We start from the raw sequence: 25905 nt of genomic DNA, 5'->3' as shown, positions 1-25905 counted from the left end.
CTCTTTGAAAATAATGGGTGCCCGGGTTCATTTGGGAATGTAGGCTGGGGTCTACTGATGGCTGATAGTGATCCAGCCGCTGAGCAACATGCTTAATGCGAGGCTGGACGACTATAACCTAACGGATTTCAGTTCCGCTTTCAAGCCGGTTCTACATCGGCGCAGCTTTGACCGTCCTTAATGGCATACTTTATGTCGCCGGCAGCATCTGATTACTGACTGCTTATGATTGCACCTTTACGTTCGTGAACCTGTGGCGTTCGCTGTTTCCACACTAGGAATTCGCAGGTGACAAATGGAAGCAGCAAGTTCAGCTGCGTGATGCTTGCAGTTTCCATGCCGAACTATGTCACAGGTCCAGGCCTACATTCCATGGTGGCCTCTATCCGCCCGTTGCTACATTCCTAATAGTGGCCAGCCCTGGCGCACTATACATTCCACCCCTTATCATTACATACATTATCCCTGCCCTACCACGCGGAACGCGCCCAGTGATGGGGTTGCCCTGCCAGCTTTCTTTCCAGACCCCTGTCGCGTTCCGATGAAACCACATCCACGACCAAACGCCCAACGCCTGCACGGGCGTGATTTTGCACACACTCGCCCGGAGAAGAAGAGCATTGAGAGATATTCCAGCGCTGGTGGAGGAATGGGTCATTGTTTTGACACTGTCTGGCTTTAAGGTCGAAGCTGCTTGGGCTGCAGCAGTCTTGAACGGGTGAAAATGGAGGAATTCTTGCATCTACCAAATGGACATCTGCTAAATCTTCAGCCTCGACCCCGCCACGGCAAGCGGACAAGAGTCAGTAACGAGGTATTAACGCCCACGCGAGTGCAAGAAACTACGCCCAAACCCGACGAGCGTCTCAAGTTCAGAGGCAAAGACAGCACCAGCGCTTCGCCTGACACGGCTCCGCGAAAGAAGACCCCTACCAAATTACCCCTTCCCAAGTCTCTTACCGACAAGGAGAAACAGCAGCCAAAGGAGCAACCCGCCACTTCTGAACAGAAAGGGCATCGCGCAGATAGAGTTCTTCAGCCGAAGAGGTCGTTTGGAGCACTGCAGCGTTCATCCCCCAAGAAGACAGACAACGATCGCGACCAATACTGGCGCAAAGTGAAGGATAGGTTTGAGAAAGATATTCCCGGAGCATCTTTCAGTAAAGAGAAACCGAAGGAATACTACCAGGAGGCCTACCGAAAGATAGTTTCACTAGCCAACTCTCCAAGACAGGAGATTGCCAAACAGAAGCAGAAATTGGCGGGAGGGGTGCCTCGGGGCGACAAAACAGTTCTCCAAGGTCCAAGCCCTCCAACAAAGATTCCGAATTCGAACGACATTCGAACAAGTTTTGGGCGCACTGCGAGAGAAGGGGGAGCAGGATCCTCTACTGGTCAAAGAAAGCGTCCGATCAATGTAAACCAACGAACGCACCTGAACTTCAGCAGCTCCACACCAGCAATATCGTCTGAGAGACCAGACACTAACACCGACTCCTCCGAACACTCACATCCCTCAGTTTCACCCATATCCGCTCCGTCCAGCTCCTTAACCGAGTGGGAAGACAAGTTTGTTGTTAATATGCCAACGGCTAAGGAGCCAAATCCGCCGATCATGACTACTCAACAAATCTCCGATTTTCAGCAAAGCATTGAGAAAGTCCACAAGGAAGGCGGGGCGATGCTAGATCCAGACACTCCCAAGCCCGCGTACCAGAACCCCCGAGGATAGCACCAGCAATCCTCCTGGGCAAGAAAAGACTTCGACGGGCCTTGATGGTCAAGATTCACGTGTCGGCCGCCCCACTGAAGTCAGTGATTCCAATTGTTCATCAGGACACCGCCGCTATTATAGCCCAGAGGAAGTCGGAAAGCAACGGTTCAGCACAATATGGGAAGAGGGCCCTGCAAAATCGGTGAACAAGACCCCCGCTGCAAACCCAGATGGTTCTTTTTTAGGGTGCAAGGAGATCAACGGGCCTTACGACAAAAATCCGGACGAGATTCTGCTCTTCTCTATGACGGACGAGCGCCCCAGAATGATAGACATCCCGTCCGGACGATCCAAGGTGTCGAAGGAAGGGAAGCGAATCACCAGCAACCGTGCAACGTCGACATCTCCGGAGAAAGCTGTCGTTCAAGAAGAATGGAAACCAATTTCTCGGAATTTGAAACAAGCCCAATGCTCGAAGCCCTTGCCCAAGACAATGTGTCAAGAGGCAAAGTGCCGCCTGCCGGACCAGACGGAGGTCTCTGCCAAAGCGTCTATGACGGAGAACCTGGATCCATCAGCAAACACAACCAAGCAGCACGACAAGCAGAAGTTGGGCCGCAAGTCGGACGATGTTTTCATTATCACACCCACTATCACACGCACTATGGTGACCATGGCAGACTTGAGAAGCAGCCCAAAGAATACAGACGCGCAGGAGCCCACCTCTCGCGCCGCGGGAGAGATAATATCGGACTCACGAGTAAAGCAGACACTGAGCAGTTCAGCATCAGGCTTGCGAAGGGCTACCCAAAACTCTTGGGAAAAGTCAAATACGCCATGCGCAGTATCTTCAACTGCAGTCCCTCCTACCAATACACATCCCACCCCCAAAAGTCGAACAGAAGCCGACCGTACCTCTCCGCAAAGACCCCGCGCTATTCGTGGGTTCATCCGTACGCAAGGACTGCCCAAGTCCAAAACAGAAATATCCGGCGAGCCAGTGTGCAATAATCAGCAGAAGCCTTACATTGCTAGTGTATCGCCTAAAAGAGGCAACGCACACTCATTGAAGAGCGCGTCGGATACGACACTCGTTGAGAAACCGTCAACTCCCGAGGCAATTTCTCCTACGGCCTCGATTAGCAAAGATAGGGTTAGACAGGACAGCGTTATGCAAGAGGCTGGACCTATTGAAGTTGCTGAACTGGATGGGCAACAAGTGTCTGACACAGCAAAAGAGTTGTTCTACTCTAAGATTACTGATTTTAACACTGATCTACATTGCAACGGTTTACCTACCCACAACAAGGAAGCGCCAAGTCAGGAGATAATGGGCTATGTCAGGGATGCTCTTATAGAGCTCACCGGACAGCTGCAAGGTCTCTATGATGAAATCATGGCCAACCGGCATTCCCGGGCTATGCTAGTGAAGATCACCTTCAATAATGTATTGAAAATGATCGAGCACTGCTTGCATGTCCTCAAAGATCTCCTGGGAATCCTGGCCCTCTACAATACGACAGGGTCCTGGCCAAAACCCACCCGCGAGGATTTCGCTCGGTCATTGATTGATCTCTGCAAGGCTATGGTCTACCTCATTGCGCTCGGGTTTGTCATGATGGTCATAGGCCGAGCAGCCGGGTATGTAGTCCTTGTTGGCAGTTGGATTGTGTGGTTTGCAAGGCCCTTCGCATGGTTACTGGGGGCATTAGGAAGGGCTCTCTTGGTATAAGCTGGTCTGTCCATGGGTTAGTTGGTTTGGTTGTTGATATAAAGCGGCCTTGGCTCAGGTTATGCTAAGGTAACACCTGCTCTGCTTGTTCGCTTTCATTTCTTTCAAGCGTGACGGGGAAGCACATGACGTTCCTGCTTAACCTTGTGTCAATGTTGGTTGGTTATCATGTATCATGTTTCCAAGTATTTTTAACGTAATGCGGTGTATCCATTATTACCTCCTGTACCTAGTCTAGTCTAGCGACTCGTTGAATGTTAAATGAAATGCATATTGCCTGATGTTTGTTTCCCTTCCATAGAGATAGAATGTAATCTGCCCTCGAATGATGATTAAGCCACCTTCACTGACTACGTTAGTAGTTACTTGAGTTTAATACCACATCTATCCTTAACAGATTTGAATGCATAGCTATATCTCATACTCACTTTGACGCATCAAGCTCTACCAATTCTATTCCAAAGTAAGAGGAGAGAAATATGAAAAGGGGAAGAAATCATGCTTCTATTGACTCATAGGAAATGCTAGGCATTATAATACTCGCCTAGCCAACACCTGTATTTCACCACCGCCATCACCACGACAACAAGAATGCAAAGATGTTGAATGCAAAGAGAAATTATGAGAGAAAAAACCCGGATATATAAGATAAAATGCAAAGAAGGAGGAAAAAGAGAGTTGATTAAGTAGAGAGGCCAAGAAGGGAAGAAAAGTATCAAATGCTCCATTTAGAAGAAGACTCCGTTCCAAATCCCATGTTGAAGAGGATCACTTTTTGTTGAAATGCATAAGCCCAACTCCGTCATCCATAGTGTGTTGAAGATCGTAAATACCCCCGAGAATTTATTTTCTGTAAGCCGTCTCTGTTGATAGAGTTGAAGAACAAAGAGAGAGATAGAAATGTTGAGATAGGAGGCCCTTTTCTTTTCCGGAGAAGAGCTTTATCATGAATAGATGAAAATATTGTTGAAGATGTATTTCTTTTTTCCCATGCTCGATGGGTTGCGAAAGCAAAAATCCGAGAATTGGGGGGTGGGGGTATAAATTTGGAAGGTGAAGATGTCATGTTGAAATAGAATAAACGCTCAGGGAAGAAATCGTTGAGAGGTCTTCATGGTCGTGCCGCCGTAAAACGTTGCAAAAGCCCGGGAGTGTTCATTCGGGCAGGTAATCGTTGAGGTTGAGATGTTGAATTAATAATATATGTTGAATTAGGAAGTCGTAAGTGAGGTTGAAGAAAGGCATATAGTAAATGGCGGACTGTCCCCACGGGGGCTGCAGGAGCCACATCTAGTTTTTCACTGCAAGTTCCGGAGCTGCTCCGTCAGTCGCGCCATTGGTCGTTCCGTTTGTTGCTCCGTTCGTGTGAGCTTTCGGCTCACCGTTCTCTACGGGGATTTCAGTATCAAGTTCTCGGACATCCAGGTCCTTGAATAGATCAAAGAGGTTGCTGGTGTTGTGGAAGTCGTTGTTGACTGGAAAACTTGTGTTAGCCATCATTTTCTCAACAAGGGCACTATATTGGGAGCTCACCAATGTTGACAAGGTGCCAGTTGTCCATCACGCCCTGGATCAACTTTCTGCTGGGGCTGGAGGTATCATGGCATTTGGCCCAGTCATCACCCAGACGGTACGCCTCGTCCTTCCAAGCCAAGAAACTGACAGTTTCCACGATTGTGGGCTGGACGATCTCTCTTCCAGCGAAGATACCCCAGGTCAGGGCATTGGGGCTGTCGCGGGTGTTGGTGCGCAGTTCACCCGTCTTCGAGACAGCATGGTACGTAAGGTCACCATTCTTCTCGATGCGAGCGATCAGCTCGTCGATCAGGTAGGGCGGGACCAAGAGTTCGAGATATGCCTTCTGGTAAACATATCCATTCTTCGGTCCCCATCCATACACGGGATGGGAAGACTTGACACCGTTCACTGCCGGCTGGGAGTTGATTGTGAAGAGACCCTTCTGGTTCAGGTCAATGAGACTGGTCTTGATCGCGTTGGCTTCGGTAGTGATAGGAGTGTCGCTCCAGGGCAACCGGGCCAGCTTTCCTTCGAGGAAATTGACAAAGATATGAGTAAGATCCCGAAGGGATTTGGGCTCTCCCCACAGCTTGATGTTCTGCTCGTTTGTACCCTTGAGGCCGATGCCATAGCTGTCAAGTTCGCCGAAAGCAGGAGAACGAGAATCGGTCCAGCGACCGTTCGGGAATTCATCCCAGGTCTGTGTACGGGCGATGTAGGACGAGTTCCGGTTCCTCCAGAAGATCGGGCGAACATCCTCGGCTCTGCGGTTCAAGCCAAGCGATGGCCTCCAAGGCAGAGCTCTCTGAAGCGGTGTCTCTTCGGAAGGCATAAGGTTGAGTTCGTCAAGGACCAGCTGTGTGGACTGCGCAAGGTTCATTGTGTAACTAGCCAACCCCCGTTAGTCATTGTCTGACCGAGTTAGTTAAAGTAGACGTAAGAGAACACTTACAAGTGCAGGTGGTTGATACCAGCCGCAATGAGCCTCCTACACATGTCTGCAATCAGCCGCTTTCCAATGTCCCTTACAGCAGCGTCGTCGTTCTTCACAGGTTCCAGTGCTTCGAGCCAGTCCGGGGGAATCCGAGTTTTGGTCCAGTCCGATCGTCGGATGAACGCAGCGTAGGTTTGAATCGGCATAATACCAGGAATAATGGGCACATGGATGCCCCTGTCCCTGCACTTCTTGACCCAGCCGATGAAGTTGTCCGTGTCGTAAAACATCTGCGTAATGACAAACGATGCTCCAGCATCAACCTTCTCTTTCAGGTGGTCGATCAACTGCTCCACATCCGGGTTGTCATCCGCACCTTCCGGATAGCCTCCCACACCAATATCGAAGTGGTTTCCATACTTGCTCCTAATGTACTTGACCAAGTCTTTCGCATAACGGAATCCTCCATCTGCAGCTTCCCAAGCCTCCTTGTCACGCGGAGGGTCTCCACGGAGAGCCAGAATGTTGGTGCAGCCTGCTTTGTAGGCAGCCTGGAGTGCGGCGTCCACCTTCTCTTGGGGCATGTCCGTGCAAGTCAGATGCATGCATGTCTCCAAGCCATACACCGACTGGGCAACGTTGACCATCTCGCAGGTCAGGTCCGATAGTCGGCCGCCAGCCCCCCACGTGATATCAATGAAAGAAGGACCTAATGCGTGCATGCGATCCATTCTGTCGTAAAGATTCTGAACACCTTGGGCCGTCTTCGGGGGGAAGAACTCGAAGGAAATGCCCGTCCTTCCGGCCGCTTCATTTTGAGCGAGCTTCTCTTTGATGTGCATGGCGAAAAGTTACACTAGTTGTTGGCAGAGTAGGTCAGATTCTGGTCCGTGACAAAAGTGATGAACCGGCAATTCAGAAGCCAGAACAACGGTTGTCGAGGTAGTAAGAAAGTTGGACTTACACGTCCCAGGCCACTGCAGGAGAATAGGATTACTCGGAAGCAGGTATCATACACGTCCTGCTTTCAAACGCAGTTCAGGTACTGATGTCGTGACTTTGTGGCTCACCGGTTCCACCAGGGACAGCAAGACCACTTATAAGGGAGGGAATACGGGGGGGGGTAAAAATCAAATTTTATATGAAGCAGCACCTTGTTAAACTCGGAAAACCCCGTAGGCAACAAAAACGACGGACAAGAGAGAGGAGGAGAAAGAAGAGGAGCAGCAACGAAGTAATCGAAGCCAGTGGAAAAGGTGGGGTCTGCTTTTAAGCCGCCGGTGTGATTCAGTCGGACGAGTTGGAATCCATCCAGCCAGCGGCCAAAGAGGGGGCCGGCCTTCGGAGATGGTGGGCCGGCACGTGCCCCGGTCTGACTGTCCCTTCTTATTAATGGTTCTTCCCGCAATCATGACTAGTAAACTACTCTTTGTAGTTATCTACTCTCCCTTCGGTAAATTCAGGGCAGGCAAGGGATGGTTTTGCTGGTCTGGCTGTAGAGTCAGGCCAATACACAGCCCTTTCTTTGCAAAGGACTTACTTGGTCAATCTACTACGAGTTTCAATTTGATACGGAAAGATCCTTCGTGGTTTATCTATTCTTCAGTGTCTTACTATAGATAGTTACTATTTCTCCGCCGGTTCGGAGTCTAACCTCCCGCGTCCCGAAAAACACCGAACGAGGAAGAAAAAGAAAAAGAAATCTTAAAACCCGAAAACAACAATTATTGCTACATCAAAAGATTGTCTAAATACTCAGGTAGGATTAGGGACTTCAAGCTATTCGGAAAACCCCATTATCGATCTTGATTATGGTGGTTACTTTGTTAGATAGCATGATAGTATTAGCAGATTACTATTGTTAGCAGAACAACAGTCTCAGAATATAGTTCTGATTGAGTCACTCCGCCAACAGTCTAGAAACACTTCATTTCACGCCATACTACTACTATTGCCAAACATCTTCAGATCATTCAATCATCGTTTAATTACAATGAGTTAAACTACAATGAGTGCAAGTTTATTGGACAGGAATTAGCTTGCTGTCTCTCCTACTGTCAGCGGCATAAGGTGCACATCTAGGATACTCTGCGCAACAAATCATCATCCATCAGTGGCTGCTGGTCTTGGTCGAATTAGTGACCTTGAAAATACCTTCAATTAGGCCATTGCAGGGCCAACCATGATCATATCCAATAAGATTACAGAGATTGTGATCGAACAGCTAATTCTGCATTACGACGCGAATATGTCTGATGGTTGCTGAGTGCGCCTGTGCCCTCGTGCAAGAGCATACCAAACTTTGCAGCTCTAACTTGAGCTTGGGCAGCACATCATACATGCCTAAGCTCCATGACAACTGCTCACGTCTTGCTGATTTGGGCGAAGTTTATGAGGATTCTCCGGCAAGGCCTACCGAAATATAGTACTAACTGCGGTTCATATATCTAGACCACTATATCAGGCTAATGGCCAGCTCCAAGGGGCAAAGGACCACCTTCATAATATATATATGGCTTCTTGTGAACGCAATACAATCTTGCTAGTGTTACTAGGTTTTAATGTACGTTCTAATGACATGTTTTGACAAGAATTAGCATCGAATATTGCAGATTTCAGTGTTTATCTCTTCCAAAAAGTCTTCTATGACTCCATACTGTCTTACAAGACAGCAAGCCTATCTGTAACACCTCCGCTATTAGTTCCTAATATGCCATGCGAAGCCACAGTAGAGCAGTAGATGAGCTGTGAGTATTCCTAACAAATACTATGTGATCGTGTGCTTCACTATCACTCAGCTGAGATTTTCAGGCTAATTGGCAAGCTTCTCAATTAGCTGCCATGCTTCAAACAGAAATTTGTGCTTTTGCCAAAAGTCAAGTACAGGACTAGCGCAAAGGAAGATGTCCTAGATTGTTCGATACATTCTAGTTTGCAGAGAACGACACCAAGAACGCTGAAGTACCTGCCTGCAATCCCAACTGCATACTTGAAACTACAACTAATGCGAAACTGCGGAGATAACCGTCTGCCATGGCTCCTATCCTTGATGTCTTGCTTCCGAGTACACTGTCAGTATAGGGTACCTATTTTTGGCATTCAGTTCCCTCGCTAAACCAGGTCAACGTCTTCACCCATAGTGGTACATACCAATGCTCAGAACTGTCATAAATGCGACAGATAAATAATAAGTTGACACAACAGTCAATATGTTGTACAATGCTGTGAGATCTTAACCTTCAAGCGATTGATGCATGAATAAATGAGGTCGCTAAAATGTATGTTACAGCGGTGTTGCAGGGAAGGAGCGGTTGAAGGCAGCCACAGTTACTCAATTACTGTGGTGGAGTCACCTCGCATTCTCCGCAACAGATTGACTGACAGCGAGACTTGATGATGGAGGTCTTGAGGCATACATTATGTCTAACTGATTACGATCTAATTGATGAGCTGCAATGGCGCAACGTCAATTCTGTTCTACCGTACGTTTCAGAGGAAGATATCAGGGAACGCTAGAATTTCGATTGTGAGCGGCTACAAAGACTGAAGTGACAAACTCACTCAAAACGCAGGCTTTCAAGCTAGTGCTACCCTTGTGTCCCTCGAATTTGATCCTGAATGTGACTCCAGCCTGCGCTGCTTAAGGACAAAGACCTCTGCACAACTTATCGAGAAAAGTAAATCGCCTCAACCTCGGTTGTTATACCGGTAAAATATTGTGATATCTAACACACCCTCAGGTTGGACAGACCACATAGTCCGTGTCCTTTCCACCTGCTAGGAGTCGACCGACAGACTTTCACATCCATCGATTTAGCTTTCATGAACAAAGGTATTAGGTGGAGTGTTATCTGGAACCGCCACCCAGAGGGACCGGTGAGAATGAGATCCCTGTGGCGACCCGGCAAAGAGGTAACACAGGATCCTGTCTCCAAGATTTCCTAAGAGAAGAAAGATTAGAAGCTTTACTTGCATCATACTAAACAGTCGGTGAATTCCAGGGTAAATTCTTACGTATTCTATCTTCCCCTCCCTCTAATCCGATTTTACTTCTGACCAGGAAATTTTGTACCCATTTCCGACCTCCGAAATTTCCAAATCAGAGCAGGATGTGAGTTTCAGTGTACTAAGGTGTGGGCTCTGCAGGGTGCCTTTTCCCTGTTCTATCATTAGCCATATAATATCCCATCTGCCTGGTCGGCCAGCGCGCTTGGGAACACTATCAACAAAGGTTCGCAGATGGCCTGCATGAGCAGCTAAGCTAAAGTCTTGTCAGTGATCCACAAAAAGTGATATATAAGCTTACTACCATGCCATGTCGAACAAGTCAACTTTGTCCGGGGTCTGCAGTATTGATGCAGATGATATGTGCTTGGGCCCCACTGTCAAACCATGTGCCTATAGGACTTACCGGCGCCTGCACACTAGATAATCCAGCTCACATAGGAAGACAAAAGCCTGAAGATCAGAAATGGAACTGTGGCTCAGACGCAGTATTGCCTTCAATGGCAGATGGGCAAAGTTCACTACACTGTGCACAGACCATACAGCGGTAAACCTAAACCAGGTTCTGTCTCTCCACTTCATTTACAATTCCATTGTGCATGCAACCTATTGCTAATGCCATACGAGTGAGCACATCATCTTGGATCACTCAAGCACCAGACCAATGGCTGCCACACCGCATAGAAGGAAGAACCGGTCGCTAAGTACCGAGGTGAATTGTGATAGTAGTATGGATTCTCATTCATGTATTCACGTCTGACGTCTCCATCTTCGGTGTCTACTCTGGCTCTCTCAAGACTGTCAAATGAGGCGACCGCTCGTTGTCGTAAAATCTGACAACAAGGAGCTGTAGGTGGGGTGGGGAGCTGAGAGGATCTACTGCCGCAATGCCCAAAGACTAATGCATGCATTCAAAGTTTTCTAAAGCCACTTGGTATACTATCCATCTTTTGCATGATATACACGAGTGCACCTTGAGCCTCTCTCAAGGAAGGCTGGGCTCTGAACTGGACCAGCTATTGTGGACCTTGGCATGGGGCACACGGGCATTCTTGGTCAGACATGTCAGGACACTAAGATCTTATGGCATCTAGTATTATGGCAAGGTTCTACTGGTATCTGGGAAGGAAGTTGTTTGTAGCAGAGAACAGCAGTGATGTGTTCAATTCGCAACAGATACCCAAGCATGGCTCTATCGGCTGAAAGGTTCGATGCGGTCGGCGCTCGGGTGGATGACAGTAACACAGTCCAACGTCCAAAATCCTGCATATGTATCTAGTATGAAAGACTACCGGAAGACAGGGTTCGATATCAAGTGGATCGAGCTGATGTGTTGTTGATCATCGTTCGTCCGAATGGTAGGTGAGCAGGGGCCCTCGTAGCGATCATCGGAATATCCAGCCGCCAAGATAACCCCAGGGAAAGGATAAGATTAGGGACCAGATTCGACTTGGAAATTCGACAAGCGGTCTGGAGTGTGGCTTTCCCCACTTTGGCTGCATGAAATTATCAGAAGAGCCAATAGCAGCTTGACTGAAGCAGATTGAGTCGCGCTAATCTGAACTTAAGAGTTGCTTCAACCACGGCGACGGTATCTAGTCGCATCTTGGAATGTTTGCCTGCATTCATGCCATCGCATCGTGGCAGTAATGCCAGGGGCTTGCGTTTCTGGATAACTACAGATAGACTGCAGTCAACGACGTTTATATGAGGCTAAGCTAGTGAGATGTCTGGTATGGCATTATGGACATTTACCTCTCCCCATGGCATCGCACGGATTACAATACCGCCCGAAGCAGGTAGCAGTTGTGCGTGGCTTGCCTATGCATATTACATGTCACTATCATTTGACAGTTGTCCCGACGCCACGAAACAGGCATGAAACTATAAGATTTCAAAGCAAGGGAGCGCGTCTATCGCCAGGGAAAATTACCGTAGGTGGACGTTCCAAAAAGCCCCGGTTCGGGTTTACGATCGATCCAGAGCGTTACACACACCTTTTTCTCTCCTTCTCTCTATCTCGAGCGATGGGAGCACCCAACTCGATTAGGGCCTGACAAAGATTTATAATCAACATCGGAGCAACATCTCTGAAATCTTACATGAGTATATGCTCCATTCGTGTGGCACAATTCTCTTGGCCCATCATGACTTCTCCACACAATGAAGGTTATATTGAGTAGGAGTATATTTGCGCATTTGTCCCTAAGAATCTTTCGATCTCATGGCTGGCTGAATTGACCCTACTATATCTGTATTCTTCCTTTCTTCATATCGACACCAAAGCTTTTCAATTTTCCTCTGGGCAGGAAACTATAACATCAGACGAAACCCCATCATTGGTTGATTCTTGGTATCTCCCAGTAGCTTATCCTCCTTGCATGAACATCGCACCTTATAAGGATGAGTGGCATAAGTTGATATTGCGAGCTCTGCGAAGGAAAGTAAGCTGTCACTAAATAGCACAAACTTGATAGACGGCCAAACTTCTAATGTACCATGATTGAACCACCTAAGAAGCTAAGAAGCAAGGGAAATGAACGCAAAATCACATTGATAGTCAGGCTCCATGACAAAGGTAACCGTGTGATCACCTTCTCGCTTCTAATATTTCCGAAACCTGCCAAGTATATTGCTTTTGGTAGGTATTCTTCCATCCTACCGGACTGCAACATTGCTTTTTCCATGGTCTGACCACCCAACGATTAACTTCCGGCGGCCGATCGCAGCGATAAGAGGCTAAAGCTCTGACAGGGGCCCACCGCGTCATGATTTTTTGGGCATGTTCCTTTGTAATGACACTCGAGACTGAATGGTTAGTCCTTCAAGAGGCCGTGGGCTCTGTTTCATTTGATCAGTAGTCACTGCAATGTACTCAGCATTGAGAGAAATAAGTAAGACTACCGTCTATTTCTATGCGAGTCATGGAATGACGTATCACAATGCGGACATAAATGCAAAGACAACTACAACTGCTCGGCTATCCCGAACGTTCCGATCAACAGAGGCAGTTACACCGTCGTGGGTCCTAGCATTACGCACGCGACGAATTGATTAGTATCAATAGTCCTTCCTTGACCCGCTTTTTGCCGTGTCCAAGAGAGCCGCTAGAATAAGCCAAGTTCTACGGGGTCCTCGTAAACTAGGACTTCAACAGTCCGTAATGCGCTCACCACTTGCATCCAGTATCTGAGGCTTAGCGCATGCAGTCCTGGATGATCAGCCTGGTTCCCTCGCCATAAACAGAGTGTGGAAGGCGCAGACCATGACAAAACTGTAACTACGTGGGCAAGCCATCGTTGCTGATAGGCCGGTGCGTCAGCAGATATTGAAGTTTAAATATAGCACGGATTTAACACGAATAGTACGAGCGTGCATAGATTTCTTCTGCCTTCGCTTTCTTTCCAGACTGCCTCGTGGAACACGATCGCCGTCCGCGTATTGCTGAGGCCTAATCTCCAACATGCTTGCAGGACACAAGGGTGCAAGGCGAGCGTTCTCACCGTTATAGTATATTATGGACGAAATAAACAAGGAATTGTGGAAATGGAAAGGCCAAGGAATATACCTAGTAGTAGATCCTATGTAGTAGGCAGTATCCTAATATGCTAACAAGGCCCTCTTACTCCTAATTTGCTACTTAGTTAGCATTCGTCTAAGTAGATGATCTAATACCGGTTTGACTTCCAGAGTATAGTATGCTGCTCACTTACTATTGAAAGGCATGTGCTATCGAGTGTACTATCAGAACATGCGCTGTATCTTGCATTGGCGTCGATGAGACAAAAAAAGAAGCAGATTCGATATGGACTATGCGTTGACTACTGTCCAAACGACCATCGTGATAAGGAAGAGAAGAACGCCTACTGTGAAATACTTGACTCTGATGTGATATATCAGGCGCCCTGACTTGGAACGAGCGTATCTTAGCGGGATCAACAGTACCCGATGGCGCCAGAGTTTAGCTAATGGGAAAGCGTATTTGGTCCCTCCAGACCCACTAATCGCCACAAGCGGTAAGAATCCTGGGTTGGCGGTATCCGTGGAACGGCATCCCGATACATGGATACATGGATACATACATCCATACATCCATCGTACATACAGGACACAGGACTGACTACCGCTTGTCCTCGCTTCGTGTCTCCTCCCAGCATTCCCCTCCCACCTTCACCTTCCCTCGAAACCAATGGCCAACTGCGGTTTCTCGTTTTGGATGGCAAGGCGATGTGAGCCCAGTCATCACGGAGGTCCCGGTGGCTGGACTCGGAAATCATGGCCCAAGCCCCCGTCCTCAAGTCATGGCAATACTCCATCTGCCTCGCCATTTGTCTAGTAGTACACCGATGAGAAGAACTAGTTATCAGCCTTGAACAGCAGAATGGCAACCTGTTGGGAAAGATCGTCGTTTCTTTTTCCTGTATGAGGCGAATTCATTTCCTCGCTGAGCTTCCTGTCTGCTTGTATATCATCGTCAATGATGCTTTCTCCCACTTATCCACTCTGATCTTCCTTCTTGCAGGATATCGGACATATCCTCGGGCATATTGTTTTTCTTTTTTTCTCTTTTATTTATTTTTTAATTTGCCCCCTTATTGTCTTTCTATTCTTGCGTTGCCGCCACAGCAGCTGCATCCGTTGTGGGTTCATCTTTTTCCTTGCTCGGTTTATCTGCTGCTCATGATTCGCTAACACCATCATTCAATAGCTCCCCCAAAGCATAAGAAGGAAGACAGGCTACGCTATCCTTGGGCATATTTCCCAGCGGCCACCCCCTACACGAAATACTGCTCCAGTTGGCTACCCATCCGGTCAACTCTTGCTAGCTTCTTGGAATATATGTTGAGCATATAGTACAAGAGAAGCAGAGAGCGGTTAGATTTCGTGTCCGTTGACGATGAAGTGGGGGATCGCAGGCTCGCTGCTTGCGCTCTTCGCACCAACAACGACAGCCTGGCCTTACGAAGCATCTTTGGTCGATTACAACCTCAATGTCAACAAGACTGCGACTAGTCCTTTCGAATACTCTCCACCAGCATGGCCGGGTCACAAGTATACGGAGTCACCCAAGAACTGGAGGTTTCCGTTCTATACAATCATGTTAGACCGTTGGGTAAACGGGGACCCCGCCAATGACAACATTAATGGCACTGTTTTCGAGCATGATCTCAATTCCAATCAGATGCGTCATGGTGGTGACGCAGTAGGCCTGGTTGACACACTGGATTACTTACAAGGCATGGGCATAAAGGTTCGTGTTCATTTTTCCTGATCCCACCCCGCCTCTTCTCCTGATGTCCACTTTGGCTTTGCTCATGTTATTGAACGTTTGTAACAGGGTATTTACCTTGCTGGCACTGTTCTTATGAACCAGCCTTGGGGTGCAGACGGCTACTCGATCTTGGACACGACCCTCCTCGACCAACATTATGGCACTATCCAGGTATGGAGAGACACTATCGATGAAATCCACAAGCGTGGAATGTATGTCATATTCGATAATACGCTTGCAACGTAAGTCTGCCATGCTTCGATTGTGCTCCTGCGAACCAACTGTTGACCAAGGGCATCTCATCAGCATGGGAGATTTGATCGGCTTCGAAGGTTACCTCAACGAGACAGCCCCATTCACAGTCAAAGAATATAAGACACTCTGGAAATCGGAACGTGAATATGTCGACTTTCGTCCCGGAAACACCTATAATGAAACCTGTGACTACCCTGCCTTCTGGAACGAAACTGGTTATCCAGTGGAAAAATACGTCTACGAAGAGCTTGTGGGATGCTACGACAGTGATTTCGACCAATATGGAGATCTTGAAGCCTTTGGTGTTTATCCAGATTGGCAGCGTGAATTGACCAAGTTCGCTTCAGTCCAGGACCGTTTACGTGAGTGGCGTCCCAGTGTACGGGATAGGATCAAGCTTCATTCCTGCAACATCATCAAAGCTCTGGACATCGACGGCTTTCGCTATGATAAAGCTATTCAATCGACTGTAGATGCCTTAGCAGACATCTCGAATACCTACCGGGAATGTGCTCGCAGTGTTGGAAAGGAGAATTTCTTCCTCCCTGGTGAAATTACAGGTGGAAACAATCTGGGCTCAATCTACCTTGGCCGTGGTAGACAGCCCAACCAGTACCCAGATTCTGCTATGGATGCCATCAAGTTGACTAACAAGTCTGACTCGAAATATTTCTTGCGTGGACCCGACTTGGAAGCTATTGACGGTGCTGCCTTCCACTATTCTGTCTATCGCACTCTTACGCGCTTCCTCGGCATGAGCGGTAATTTGGCTGCAGGCTATGACCTTCCTCTGGATTGGGTGGATGCTTGGAACGTCATGATGCAAAGCAACGACTTGATTAACGCAAACACGGGGAAATTCGACCCCAGGCATATGTATGGAGTCACGAACCAGGACGTTTTCCGCTGGCCTGCCATCCAATGGGGTGTCGAACGGAATCTTTTGGGTATCTTCATTACGACACTGCAAATGCCTGGTATTCCTCTTCTACTCTGGGGAGAAGAGCAAGGCTCTTACATAATAGACGCGACCGCAGATAACTACGTCTATGGTCGTCAAGCAATGTCACCGGCCACTGCCTGGAAGACCCATGGATGCTCTGCTATTGATGATACCCAGTATTATGACTGGCCTATTACCAAGGGCCGGGACGGTTGTAATGATATGACTGTGACCTATGACCACCGCGATCCCACTCACCCCATCCGGAACATCATCAAACATATGTATCAAATGAGACAACATTTTCCGGTTTTGAATGATGGTTACTCACTACAGACATTGTCCAAGCAGACGAGGGACATCGTTTACCCGGGCTCTTATGGTACAGCGACAGAGACCGGCATGTGGTCTATATTGAGAGATATCATTTCAGATGTTCAAGATCTGGGGTCTGACAAGGCCAATCAGTCAGTATGGCTGGTGTACCAGAATGACAACAAGACCGTTACATACACTTTCAACTGCAAGAGCAATGCTAGTGCGTTGATTTCTCCATTCGATTCAGGAACCACTGTCAAGAACTTGTTCTACCCATTTGACGAACTCAAGTTGTCAGACAGCCCGAAGAAACTTCATCTTAACGGTTCGAAGGAGTACAACGGATGCCTTGATAGTCTGACACTGAAAGCCTTTGACTACAGAGCATACGTTCCCAAGGCTCGTTGGGTCAGCCCCGGACCGATGATCACCAAGTTTACACCTGGTCATGATGCCCCGGTTCTTTCTACCGTTGCGTATGACGAGTCTGAGGACATTGATGTGAGCATTGAGTTTTCTACGAAAATGGACTGTGACTCTGTTACCAAAGCCATCTCCTTCACATCTCAAACGGAATCTGGTAAAACACCTTCCATCGACAAGAACAGCGTCAACTGCAAGAGTCTTCCCGGCGCTAATGATACTGATACACAATACATCGGTCAACTTCCGAGCGCATGGGCCTGGTCTGCGAAGCTCAATGGCGTGTATAATGGTGTTCACAAAATGACTATCAAGAATGCCACTACATCTGACAAAGAGGATTCTACGGGGTCAACGGACCACCTGTTGTTCCGTGTTGGTCAGAGCGACAACCCACTAGTATTCACCAATTCCAATTACTCTACCAGCCTCCTGAACCAGTATGACAATGGCACACTCTATGTTCACCACAGGGCCGCCGGTGCCAGCAAATATCGTTATTCGACAAACTGGGGAACTACCTTCAGTGGATGGTTCAATTATACTGGGGGTAACGTCAGCATCGAAGAGTTGCCTTGGTCCGGAACAGAAAAGCAAAAGTGGCAGGGCAAACATGTGCGAGTTGAATACTGGAGCCAATTGACTGGTAGTAGTGATTATGTTCAAGAGGGCGATTACGACTGGAATGGTCCTAGGCGACGTTTCCCACACTTCTTCTTCGATGGGCCGTACAACCAGTACGGTTATGACGCTGGCTTGGATAATGTCGTGAAGCAAGACAGTGAAGGTTACTGGAACTTCAGAGTCGTCGCTGAATATCCGGCACAAGGCCAGTTCAACGTGTGGGGCATGGATCCAAATGGTAAACCCGATGAGTCGTTTGTATTCGGTGACGTGGACGGCGATGGGGTCTTGGAACGCATGCCTCCTTCGTCACTCAGCAAACTGTCTGTCAACATCACTGAGAGACCTCCATATCCATACCTCGTGTGGAACGTTCACCTGGATGATGGAAACATGAGACTCAATCTTCAGCCGACTGGCTCTCGAATCGCACAGTTAATCATCTACATCCTACTGTGGCTGGTTCCCATTATAACGGGTGCTGCGTGCGTTTATGCCTTCATGAAATCGTTCTATCAAGTCAAATTCAACCAGATCGGAGTAGTAGAGAAGAAATCGTTCCTTGGGACAGTTTTTGGCACGGGAAAAAGCAAAGACGGCCAATCCACGAACGCCCTAGTACGCCTGGCTAATAAGTCTGGCTTCTTGCAAAGCACATCGGCCTTTGGTGCAGGAGTATCGCGGAGAAGAACAACGCTTATTGCAACCATGGAGTATGACATCGAAGACTGGGCTATCAAAATCAAAATCGGTGGCTTGGGTGTTATGGCCCAGCTGATGGGAAAGCACCTTGGCCAGCAGAACCTCATCTGGGTTGTTCCATGTGTTGGCGGAGTAGACTATCCAGTCGACCAGCCTGCTGACCCGATGAAAGTCAAGGTTCTTGGTAACGAATACGAGATCAAGGTTCAATACCACATCGTGAAGAACATTACTTATGTTCTACTTGACGCTCCCGTTTTCCGCCAGCAAACAAAGGCTGAACCATACCCTGCTCGCATGGATGATTTGGACAGTGCAATCTACTATTCAGCATGGAACCAGTGTATCGCAGAAGCAATCCGGCGGTTCCGGATCGATCTGTACCACATCAATGACTACCATGGCTCTATCGCACCGCTATATCTCTTGCCTCAGACGATTCCAGTTTGTCTCTCGCTTCACAACGCCGAATTCCAGGGGCTTTGGCCTATGCGTACCCAGAAGGAGAGGGATGAGGTCTGTTCAGTCTTCAATTTAGATACTGACACTGCAAGGCGCTATGTCCAATTTGGAGAAGTCTTCAATATGCTTCATGCCGGAGCAAGCTACCTCCGTATCCATCAACAAGGATTCGGTGCAGTTGGTGTCTCTAGGAAATACGGCAAACGCTCGTACGCACGCTATCCTATCTTTTGGGGCCTGAAGAAGGTAGGCAACTTGCCTAACCCTGACCCATCTGATACTGCAGAATGGAATAAGGAATTGCCGAAAGACAGTGAGATCGAGGTTGATCCCGAATACGAGGCTAGCAGGGCAAACTTGAAGCGACAAGCGCAACAATGGGCTGGCTTGGAGCAGAATCCCAATGCAGATCTTTTGGTGTTTGTGGGCCGTTGGTCCATGCAAAAGGGTGTAGACCTTATTGCTGATGTGATGCCTGCTATTTTGGAGTCCCGTCCTAATGTTCAACTCATCTGTGTTGGTCCAGTCATTGACCTCTATGGCAAATTTGCTGCATTGAAGTTGGACCACATGATGAAGCTCTACCCGGGGCGGGTCTTCTCGAAGCCAGAATTTACAGCGCTCCCAGAGTATATCTTCTCTGGTGCCGAGTTCGCCTTGATTCCTTCGCGCGATGAGCCCTTTGGGCTTGTTGCTGTTGAATTTGGTCGGAAAGGCGCCCTGGGCATTGGCGCACGCGTTGGTGGTCTTGGACAGATGCCTGGCTGGTGGTATAATATCGAGTCTACCACAACGTCTCACCTTCTGCACCAGTTCAAACTTGCTATTGCAAGCGCCTTGAACTCCAAGCCCCAAGTTCGCGCGAAGATGCGGGCTCGATCTGCTAAGCAACGGTTCCCAGTCGCTCAGTGGGTTGAGGATCTGGAGATCCTTCAGTCTACTGCAATGCGCATTCATAGTAAAGGGCAAGCGAAATCAAACGTTCCGCCCCTATCGTCTGGATTCAACACACCCAGTGGAATGATGACACCTACGATTGCATCGTCGGGACATATCACACCTAGCGGTATACAGACACCCCCCATCGCGCATTCCCGAGAAGGAAGTTACTCGAACGTCCGCCTGAGCACATTGGGGCCACAACAGCGGAATACGATTGTTTACAGCCGACCCCCAAGCCCTGGATCAAATGAAAAGCCCAAGTCAGGACTAAGCAAGCATCTGTCGCTTGGTGTGCGAGCTGGCCCTGGTCACCTGGTCCGTCGCGGTCGCCGCCGTATGAGAAGCAGCATGGGGAATGAAGAAAGCGCGAATGCTTCCAACACCGAGGAGAGCAGCGACGACGACATTATGCCCAGCCTTTATGGCGAAGATGAGTATACACTTACCCCCGAGCAAGCAGAAGAGGGGCGTCGGATAGAAGCAGCACATCAGCTAGACCCCCAGAGACAAACCCCTACCAGGGACTTCTTTAGCCGAAGACACTCAAGCCAGAGCTCACTTACACCCAGATCTATTCTTTCTCCGTCTTCTCCTGGGAGCCCCGAGCCTGAGGAGGCGATTGTGTCGCCTGCAAGATTCTCTAACGAACCCGGAAACCGTCTCAGCAGCGCCTCTGTTCTTTCGGTCGACTCAGTCATTGGTGAGAAGAAAGATTACAAACTGCAAAAGGTCGATCCCTTCTTCACAGACAGCACCGGTGAATATTACAGGGTCTTTGATAAGAGACTGGAGAATTTGAATGGTCACAATTCCGAATCGCAACTCTGTATCGAGGAGTACTTGAAGGACAGCGAGAAGAAATGGTTTGGTAAATTCAGAGATGCAAGACTTGGCCGCAACCAGTCGCCTGCTTCTTCGATTTTCCATGGCAAATTCGACAACAGCTCACCGATGAATTCGGATTCCAATGTCGACATGAACTCGCGCGAAAGTGGAAGCCAGGAGCGCAGAGAAAAGGACGAGTTCCTTCTTGGAGACAATTATGTTCCACCTACCGGGCTGAGGAAATGGATGCAAATCCGTATCGGCGATTGGCCCATTTATTCGCTCTTCCTTGGTCTTGGACAAATTATAGCAGCCAATTCGTACCAAATCACCCTCTTGACAGGCGAAAATGGTGAGACAGCGAAGAAACTCTACGGGATCGCGACGGTGTATTTGGTCGCTTCCATTGTTTGGTGGATTTTCTTCCGGTTTTTCAAGTCGGTGTTCGTCCTGTCTCTTCCTTGGCTCCTATACGGGTTTTCTTTCGTGGTCATTGGATTTGCACACTTTGAGAGCGACGGCTTTACTCGCGGTTGGATCCAAAACGTTGGCGCCGGCCTGTACGCTGCAGCTTCAGCCAGTGGATCGTTGTTTTTCGCCCTCAACTTCGGTGACGAGAACGGAGTCCCTGTCAAACAGTGGGTGTTCCGCGCATGCCTCATCCAGGGAAGTCAACAGGCCTATGTTATTGGGCTATGGTATTGGGGTACGAGCATTTCCCTGGCGGTTGAAAATGGGAACACCAATGTTCAGGGCAACATAACGAACACCTGGAGGATGACGTGAGTTCTCCTCTGTCTTGGTCTTATGCCGTTACTAACATACTACAGGGCTATCTGCATGCCCATTGCAGTCCTCCTTTGGGTCATTGGCCTCTTGATCTTCTTCGGTCTACCGAGCTACTACCACCAGGCACCCGGCAAAGTTCCTTCATTCTACAAATCGGTGTTCCGGCGCAAGATCATTCTCTGGAACTTTGTGGTCGTCATTTTGCAGAACTTCTTTTTGAGTGCGCCTTACGGACGAAACTGGAGTTGTAAGTATACACAAAGATTCATCCGCTCTTTCTGCTCTAACGGCCGTTACTATAGTTCTTTGGAGCTCGGCACATGCAAAAGGCTGGCAAGTCGGTATCCTCTGCATTGTGTTCTTTGGCTTTGTTTGGGCTGGATGGTTATTCCTGTTTGGATATCTGTCCAAACGCCATAGTTGGATCCTCCCAGTCTTTGCCTGTGGCTTGGGTGCCCCCCGGTGGGCCCAGATCTGGTGGGGTGTATCAGGCCTTGGGCTCTTCCTTCCTTGGGTGGGTAGCTACACCTCTGGCGCCCTTGTATCCAGGAGCTTGTGGCTGTGGCTCGGAGTCTTGGACGCTCTGCAGGGTGTCGGGTTTGGTATGATCCTTCTTCAGACCCTGACTAGGGTGCATATCTGCTTCACGCTATTGGCATCGCAAGTGCTGGGTTCAATTGCAACAATCTGCGCAAGAGCATTCGCACCGAACAAGATCGGACCCGGGCCCATCTCTCCGGATATTACAGTAGGAATAAGCGCCATAGCGAACGCTTGGTTCTGGATTGCGCTCTTCTTCCAGTTACTCATTTGGTAAGATACTACTCTCGTTATCCTTCCGGTCAAGCTTCCAAAAACTAACAATGTACCAGTGCCGGATTCATGATGTTCTTCCGGAAAGAACAACTCACAAAGCCCTGATCCGGCTCTCCCACCCTAACAGTGCCCAGCTCGATCATCGATAAGCTGGGCCTAAGACACATATACAATAATCTCCAGATTGACAAAACCCGCGGAGGAAAATACACGTTTTCAGCACCCCACTCACACTCATATATTGCGCGCCTTGTATATTACCATACATCCTCTCCCTCATCGGCACGACCGGCTTGCATAACGTCGCATCGCAATTGCATCATACCCACTACGTTCACGTATATATACCTGCGTGATTTTATCGTTCGTTCTCATTGTTGGCTGCTTACGAAAGTATTTGCATTCTTTTCTTTTCTACATACTGACGAACCGGATGTGTTTACGCTCGCTTGATACCACACTTGCTGCTGCTTGCAATTTTTGGAAACGCGTCCATGGGATATTAATTGATTGGCTGACTGAGTGACTAAATGATTGCTGCTATGTGCATGACATACATGGGAGGATGAATTGTTTGTTTTGATTGATGGATGGAATGATTGGGTGATCGATAATGATGATGCTTTTTTCATAGTATACTTGAGGGGATTTGTTATTGCCTAGTGCACGTTTTGCTCTGTTTTCGTGTTGTTTTTGGTTCATTGTACTGTTGTTGACTGAGATTGATTTGATTTCGTTATTACTCCTACTATGTGTTTTTTTGAAGCGCCTTGACCAAGAAGAGTCATAATAATATCGGGCCAGTACTATAATAATCCTAAATGGTAATTATGGATTTACGAGGATATTACTGAGACCAGTATTGTACGAAGACAAGTTTTTTCTTGTTTCTATTAACCCTATTCATATGGTATCGTCCTTCCTATGCCGAGATGCAAGTCATTTTCCCCAAACAAAAGTGATATATAGCCGAAATCGAGTAAAAGGAAATAGTAATGATAAAAAGAAACCCCGAAATCCAGCTTCATCATCAAGTCATATCAACAGGAAAATTATAATCAAGTCTTCACTCTAACCCCCAAATGTATGTATGCATGCAATCTACCACTCCAAAGGCTCCGACTTAACGTCGCCCCTGTTCGTCTTGGGCACCGGCGCCGCCTGCACCATAGTAGCGCCGCGGTTACCTCTCTTCAAGTAGCCACTGCCATCCAACCAAGGGGTCTCAATGGTCCTCTTGTTCTCGAAGCTCTTGATCTTGGACTCCATCTGCAGAGTAAGGCCAATGTCATCGAGACCGTTGACCAGGCAGTGCTTGCGGAATCCATCGACATCAAAGTCGGCGAGCTTGTTACCAGCGGCGTCCTTGATCTGCTGGTTGACGAGATCGACCTCGACTTCGCGGCCGGCGTGGGCCTCAGCGGCGATCTTGGCCAGGACGGCCTCGTCGCTGATGACGACGGGCAACATGCCGTTCTTGAAGGTGTTGTTGAAGAAGATATCGGCGAAGGAGGGGGCGATGATGCACTTGATGCCGAAGTCGAGGAGGGCCCAGGGGGCGTGTTCACGGGAACTACCGCAGCCGAAGTTGGGGCCGGTGACGACGAGGATCTTCGAGTTGCGGTAGATGCCTTGGTTCAGGATGAAAGAGGGGTCCTCGGCGCCGTCCTTGTAGCGGAGCTCGTAGAACAGGGCGCTGCCAAGACCGGTGCGCTTGATGGTCTTGAGGAACTGCTTGGGAATGATGGCGTCGGTGTCGACGTTGGAGCGGTCCATCGGAGCGGCGATACCCTTCAGGGTGGTGAATTTGGGCAGGCCAGCGGAGGAGGTGGCGCTGGCGGAGGAGTTGGTGTGGGGTTCGTTGTCGGCGGGGAGGTCCATGATGCGTTCGACTTCATCTTCAGTGGTGGGCTCTTCGTGCAGTTCCTCTTGCACGTCGATCTTGGGCTGCACCTTGCCGAGGACGGGGCTGGTGGTGATGTGCTCGCGCACGTCGGCCAGCTTGCCAACGATGGCGGCGGAGGCGGCCATGGCGGGGGACATGAGGTGAGTGCGACCGCCGGCACCTTGGCGACCCTCGAAGTTACGGTTGGAGGTACTGGCGCAGCGTTCCTGGGGAGAGAGAATGTCGGGGTTCATGCCCAGGCACATGGAGCAGCCGGCCTCACGCCATTCGAAGCCCGCGTCAGAAAAGATCTTGTCGAGGCCTTCAGACTCGGCTTGTTGCTTAACCAGACCAGAGCCGGGGACGACCATGGCACGCTTGATGTTGGAGGCGATCTTCTTGCCGCGAACAACCTTGGCGGCGGCGCGGAGATCCTCGATACGGGCGTTGGTGCAAGAGCCAATGAAAACCTTGTCGACCGTAATGTCCTTCATGGGGGTGCCGGCCGTCAGGCCCATGTATTCGAGAGCGCGCTTGCAGGCAAGCTTGCGGCTCTCGTCCTGGAAGTCATCGGGGCCGGGAACGACGCCGTTGATGGGGATGACGTCCTGGGGGGAGGTACCCCAGGAGACGGTGGGGATGATGTCCTTGCCATCGATGATGACGGTCTTGTCGTAGACGGCATCTTCGTCGGAGGCCAGGCTGGACCAGAAGTTGACGGCCCTGGTCCATTCGGGGCTGTCGACCTTGGGAGCAAGAGGGCGACCCTTCAGGTAATCGAAGGTGATCTGATCGGGAGCGATCATACCGGCACGGGCACCAGCTTCGATGGACATGTTGCACATGGACATACGGGCCTCCATGCTCAGGCTGCGAATGACGGAACCGCAGAACTCAATAACGGCACCGGTACCTCCGGCGGTACCAATGACACCGATGATGTGGAGGACGACATCCTTACTGGTGACACCGGCGGGCAGCTCACCGTCGACCTGGATGCGCATGTTCTTGCTGCGACGGGTGATGAGGGTCTGGGTGGCGAGAACGTGCTCGACCTCACTGGTACCGATACCGAAGGCAAGGGCACCGAAGGCACCGTGTGTGGAGGTGTGACTGTCACCGCAGACGACAGTTGTGCCGGGAAGGGTGAAACCCTGCTCAGGACCGATGATGTGGACAATACCCTGGCGCTTGTCGCCCATGCCAAAGTATGTGAGACCGAAGTCCTTGACGTTCTCCTCGAGGGTGCTGCATTGGAGGCGGGAGTCGTTCTCTTTGATGAACTCATCGACGTTCTTGAAGTTTTTGCGGGAGGAGGTGGGAATGTTCTGTCATTTGAGTCAGTTAGATGGCTGCCAGAAATTCGATGTGGGGGAAAAAGAAATGAAAGACATACGTGGTCAACGGTCACCAGGGTGCAGTCCGGCCGGCGGACTTTACGACCAGCATTCTTGAGACCCTCAAAAGCCTGGGGAGATGTGACTTCGTGGACAAGGTGTCTGTCAATGTAGATCAGAAGAGTACCATCTTCCTGCTCGTTGACAATGTGGTGGTCCAGGACCTTGTCATACAAGGTCTTGGGTTTCCTATCAGCGCCGGGCATGAGGGGCAATGTGTAGAAGATCAACGGAGATATAGAATGTGGGGATTGAGAGTGTGAGTTTGAGAGGGAATGAGGAGAAGGGAGAAAGCCCAGACACGGGGGAAGACAGTGAAAGATAGATAGGAATATGAACAGTTGGACTG

At 49.1% G+C, this 25905-nt stretch overlaps 4 protein-coding genes across 4 annotated transcripts; 2 read left to right on the top strand and 2 right to left on the bottom strand.

Annotated features, from left to right (window-relative positions):
• Positions 1 to 724: 724 nt before the first annotated feature.
• An02g03280 (uncharacterized protein) lies at positions 725 to 4052 on the top strand (the record flags this gene model as incomplete). The annotated part of the gene is made up of 4 exons (XM_001399427.3): positions 725 to 1710; positions 1856 to 3355; positions 3844 to 3909; positions 3995 to 4052. The coding sequence occupies 4 exons, from the start codon at positions 725 to 727 to the stop codon at positions 4050 to 4052; spliced, it is 2610 nt and encodes an 869-aa protein (XP_001399464.3).
• Positions 4053 to 4736: 684 nt separating this feature from the next.
• On the bottom strand, positions 4737 to 6740 carry An02g03270 (uncharacterized protein; the record flags this gene model as incomplete). The annotated part of the gene is made up of 3 exons (XM_001399426.3): positions 4737 to 4921; positions 4980 to 5851; positions 5917 to 6740. The coding sequence occupies 3 exons, from the start codon at positions 6738 to 6740 to the stop codon at positions 4737 to 4739; spliced, it is 1881 nt and encodes a 626-aa protein (XP_001399463.1).
• An 8060-nt stretch (positions 6741 to 14800) lies between these two features.
• Positions 14801 to 22379, top strand: An02g03260 (uncharacterized protein; the record flags this gene model as incomplete). The annotated part of the gene is made up of 6 exons (XM_059746174.1): positions 14801 to 15154; positions 15242 to 15417; positions 15482 to 21451; positions 21500 to 21705; positions 21761 to 22271; positions 22331 to 22379. The coding sequence occupies 6 exons, from the start codon at positions 14801 to 14803 to the stop codon at positions 22377 to 22379; spliced, it is 7266 nt and encodes a 2421-aa protein (XP_059605111.1).
• A 996-nt stretch (positions 22380 to 23375) lies between these two features.
• On the bottom strand, positions 23376 to 25762 carry An02g03250 (uncharacterized protein; the record flags this gene model as incomplete). The annotated part of the gene is made up of 2 exons (XM_001399424.3): positions 23376 to 25487; positions 25556 to 25762. The coding sequence occupies 2 exons, from the start codon at positions 25760 to 25762 to the stop codon at positions 23376 to 23378; spliced, it is 2319 nt and encodes a 772-aa protein (XP_001399461.1).
• Positions 25763 to 25905: the final 143 nt, after the last annotated feature.

Source organism: Aspergillus niger (genome assembly GCF_000002855.4).
Source record: "Aspergillus niger supercontig An02".
Classification (NCBI taxonomy): Eukaryota; Fungi; Ascomycota; class Eurotiomycetes; order Eurotiales; family Aspergillaceae; genus Aspergillus; species Aspergillus niger.
This window is presented reverse-complemented; position numbering and strand designations above follow the sequence as displayed.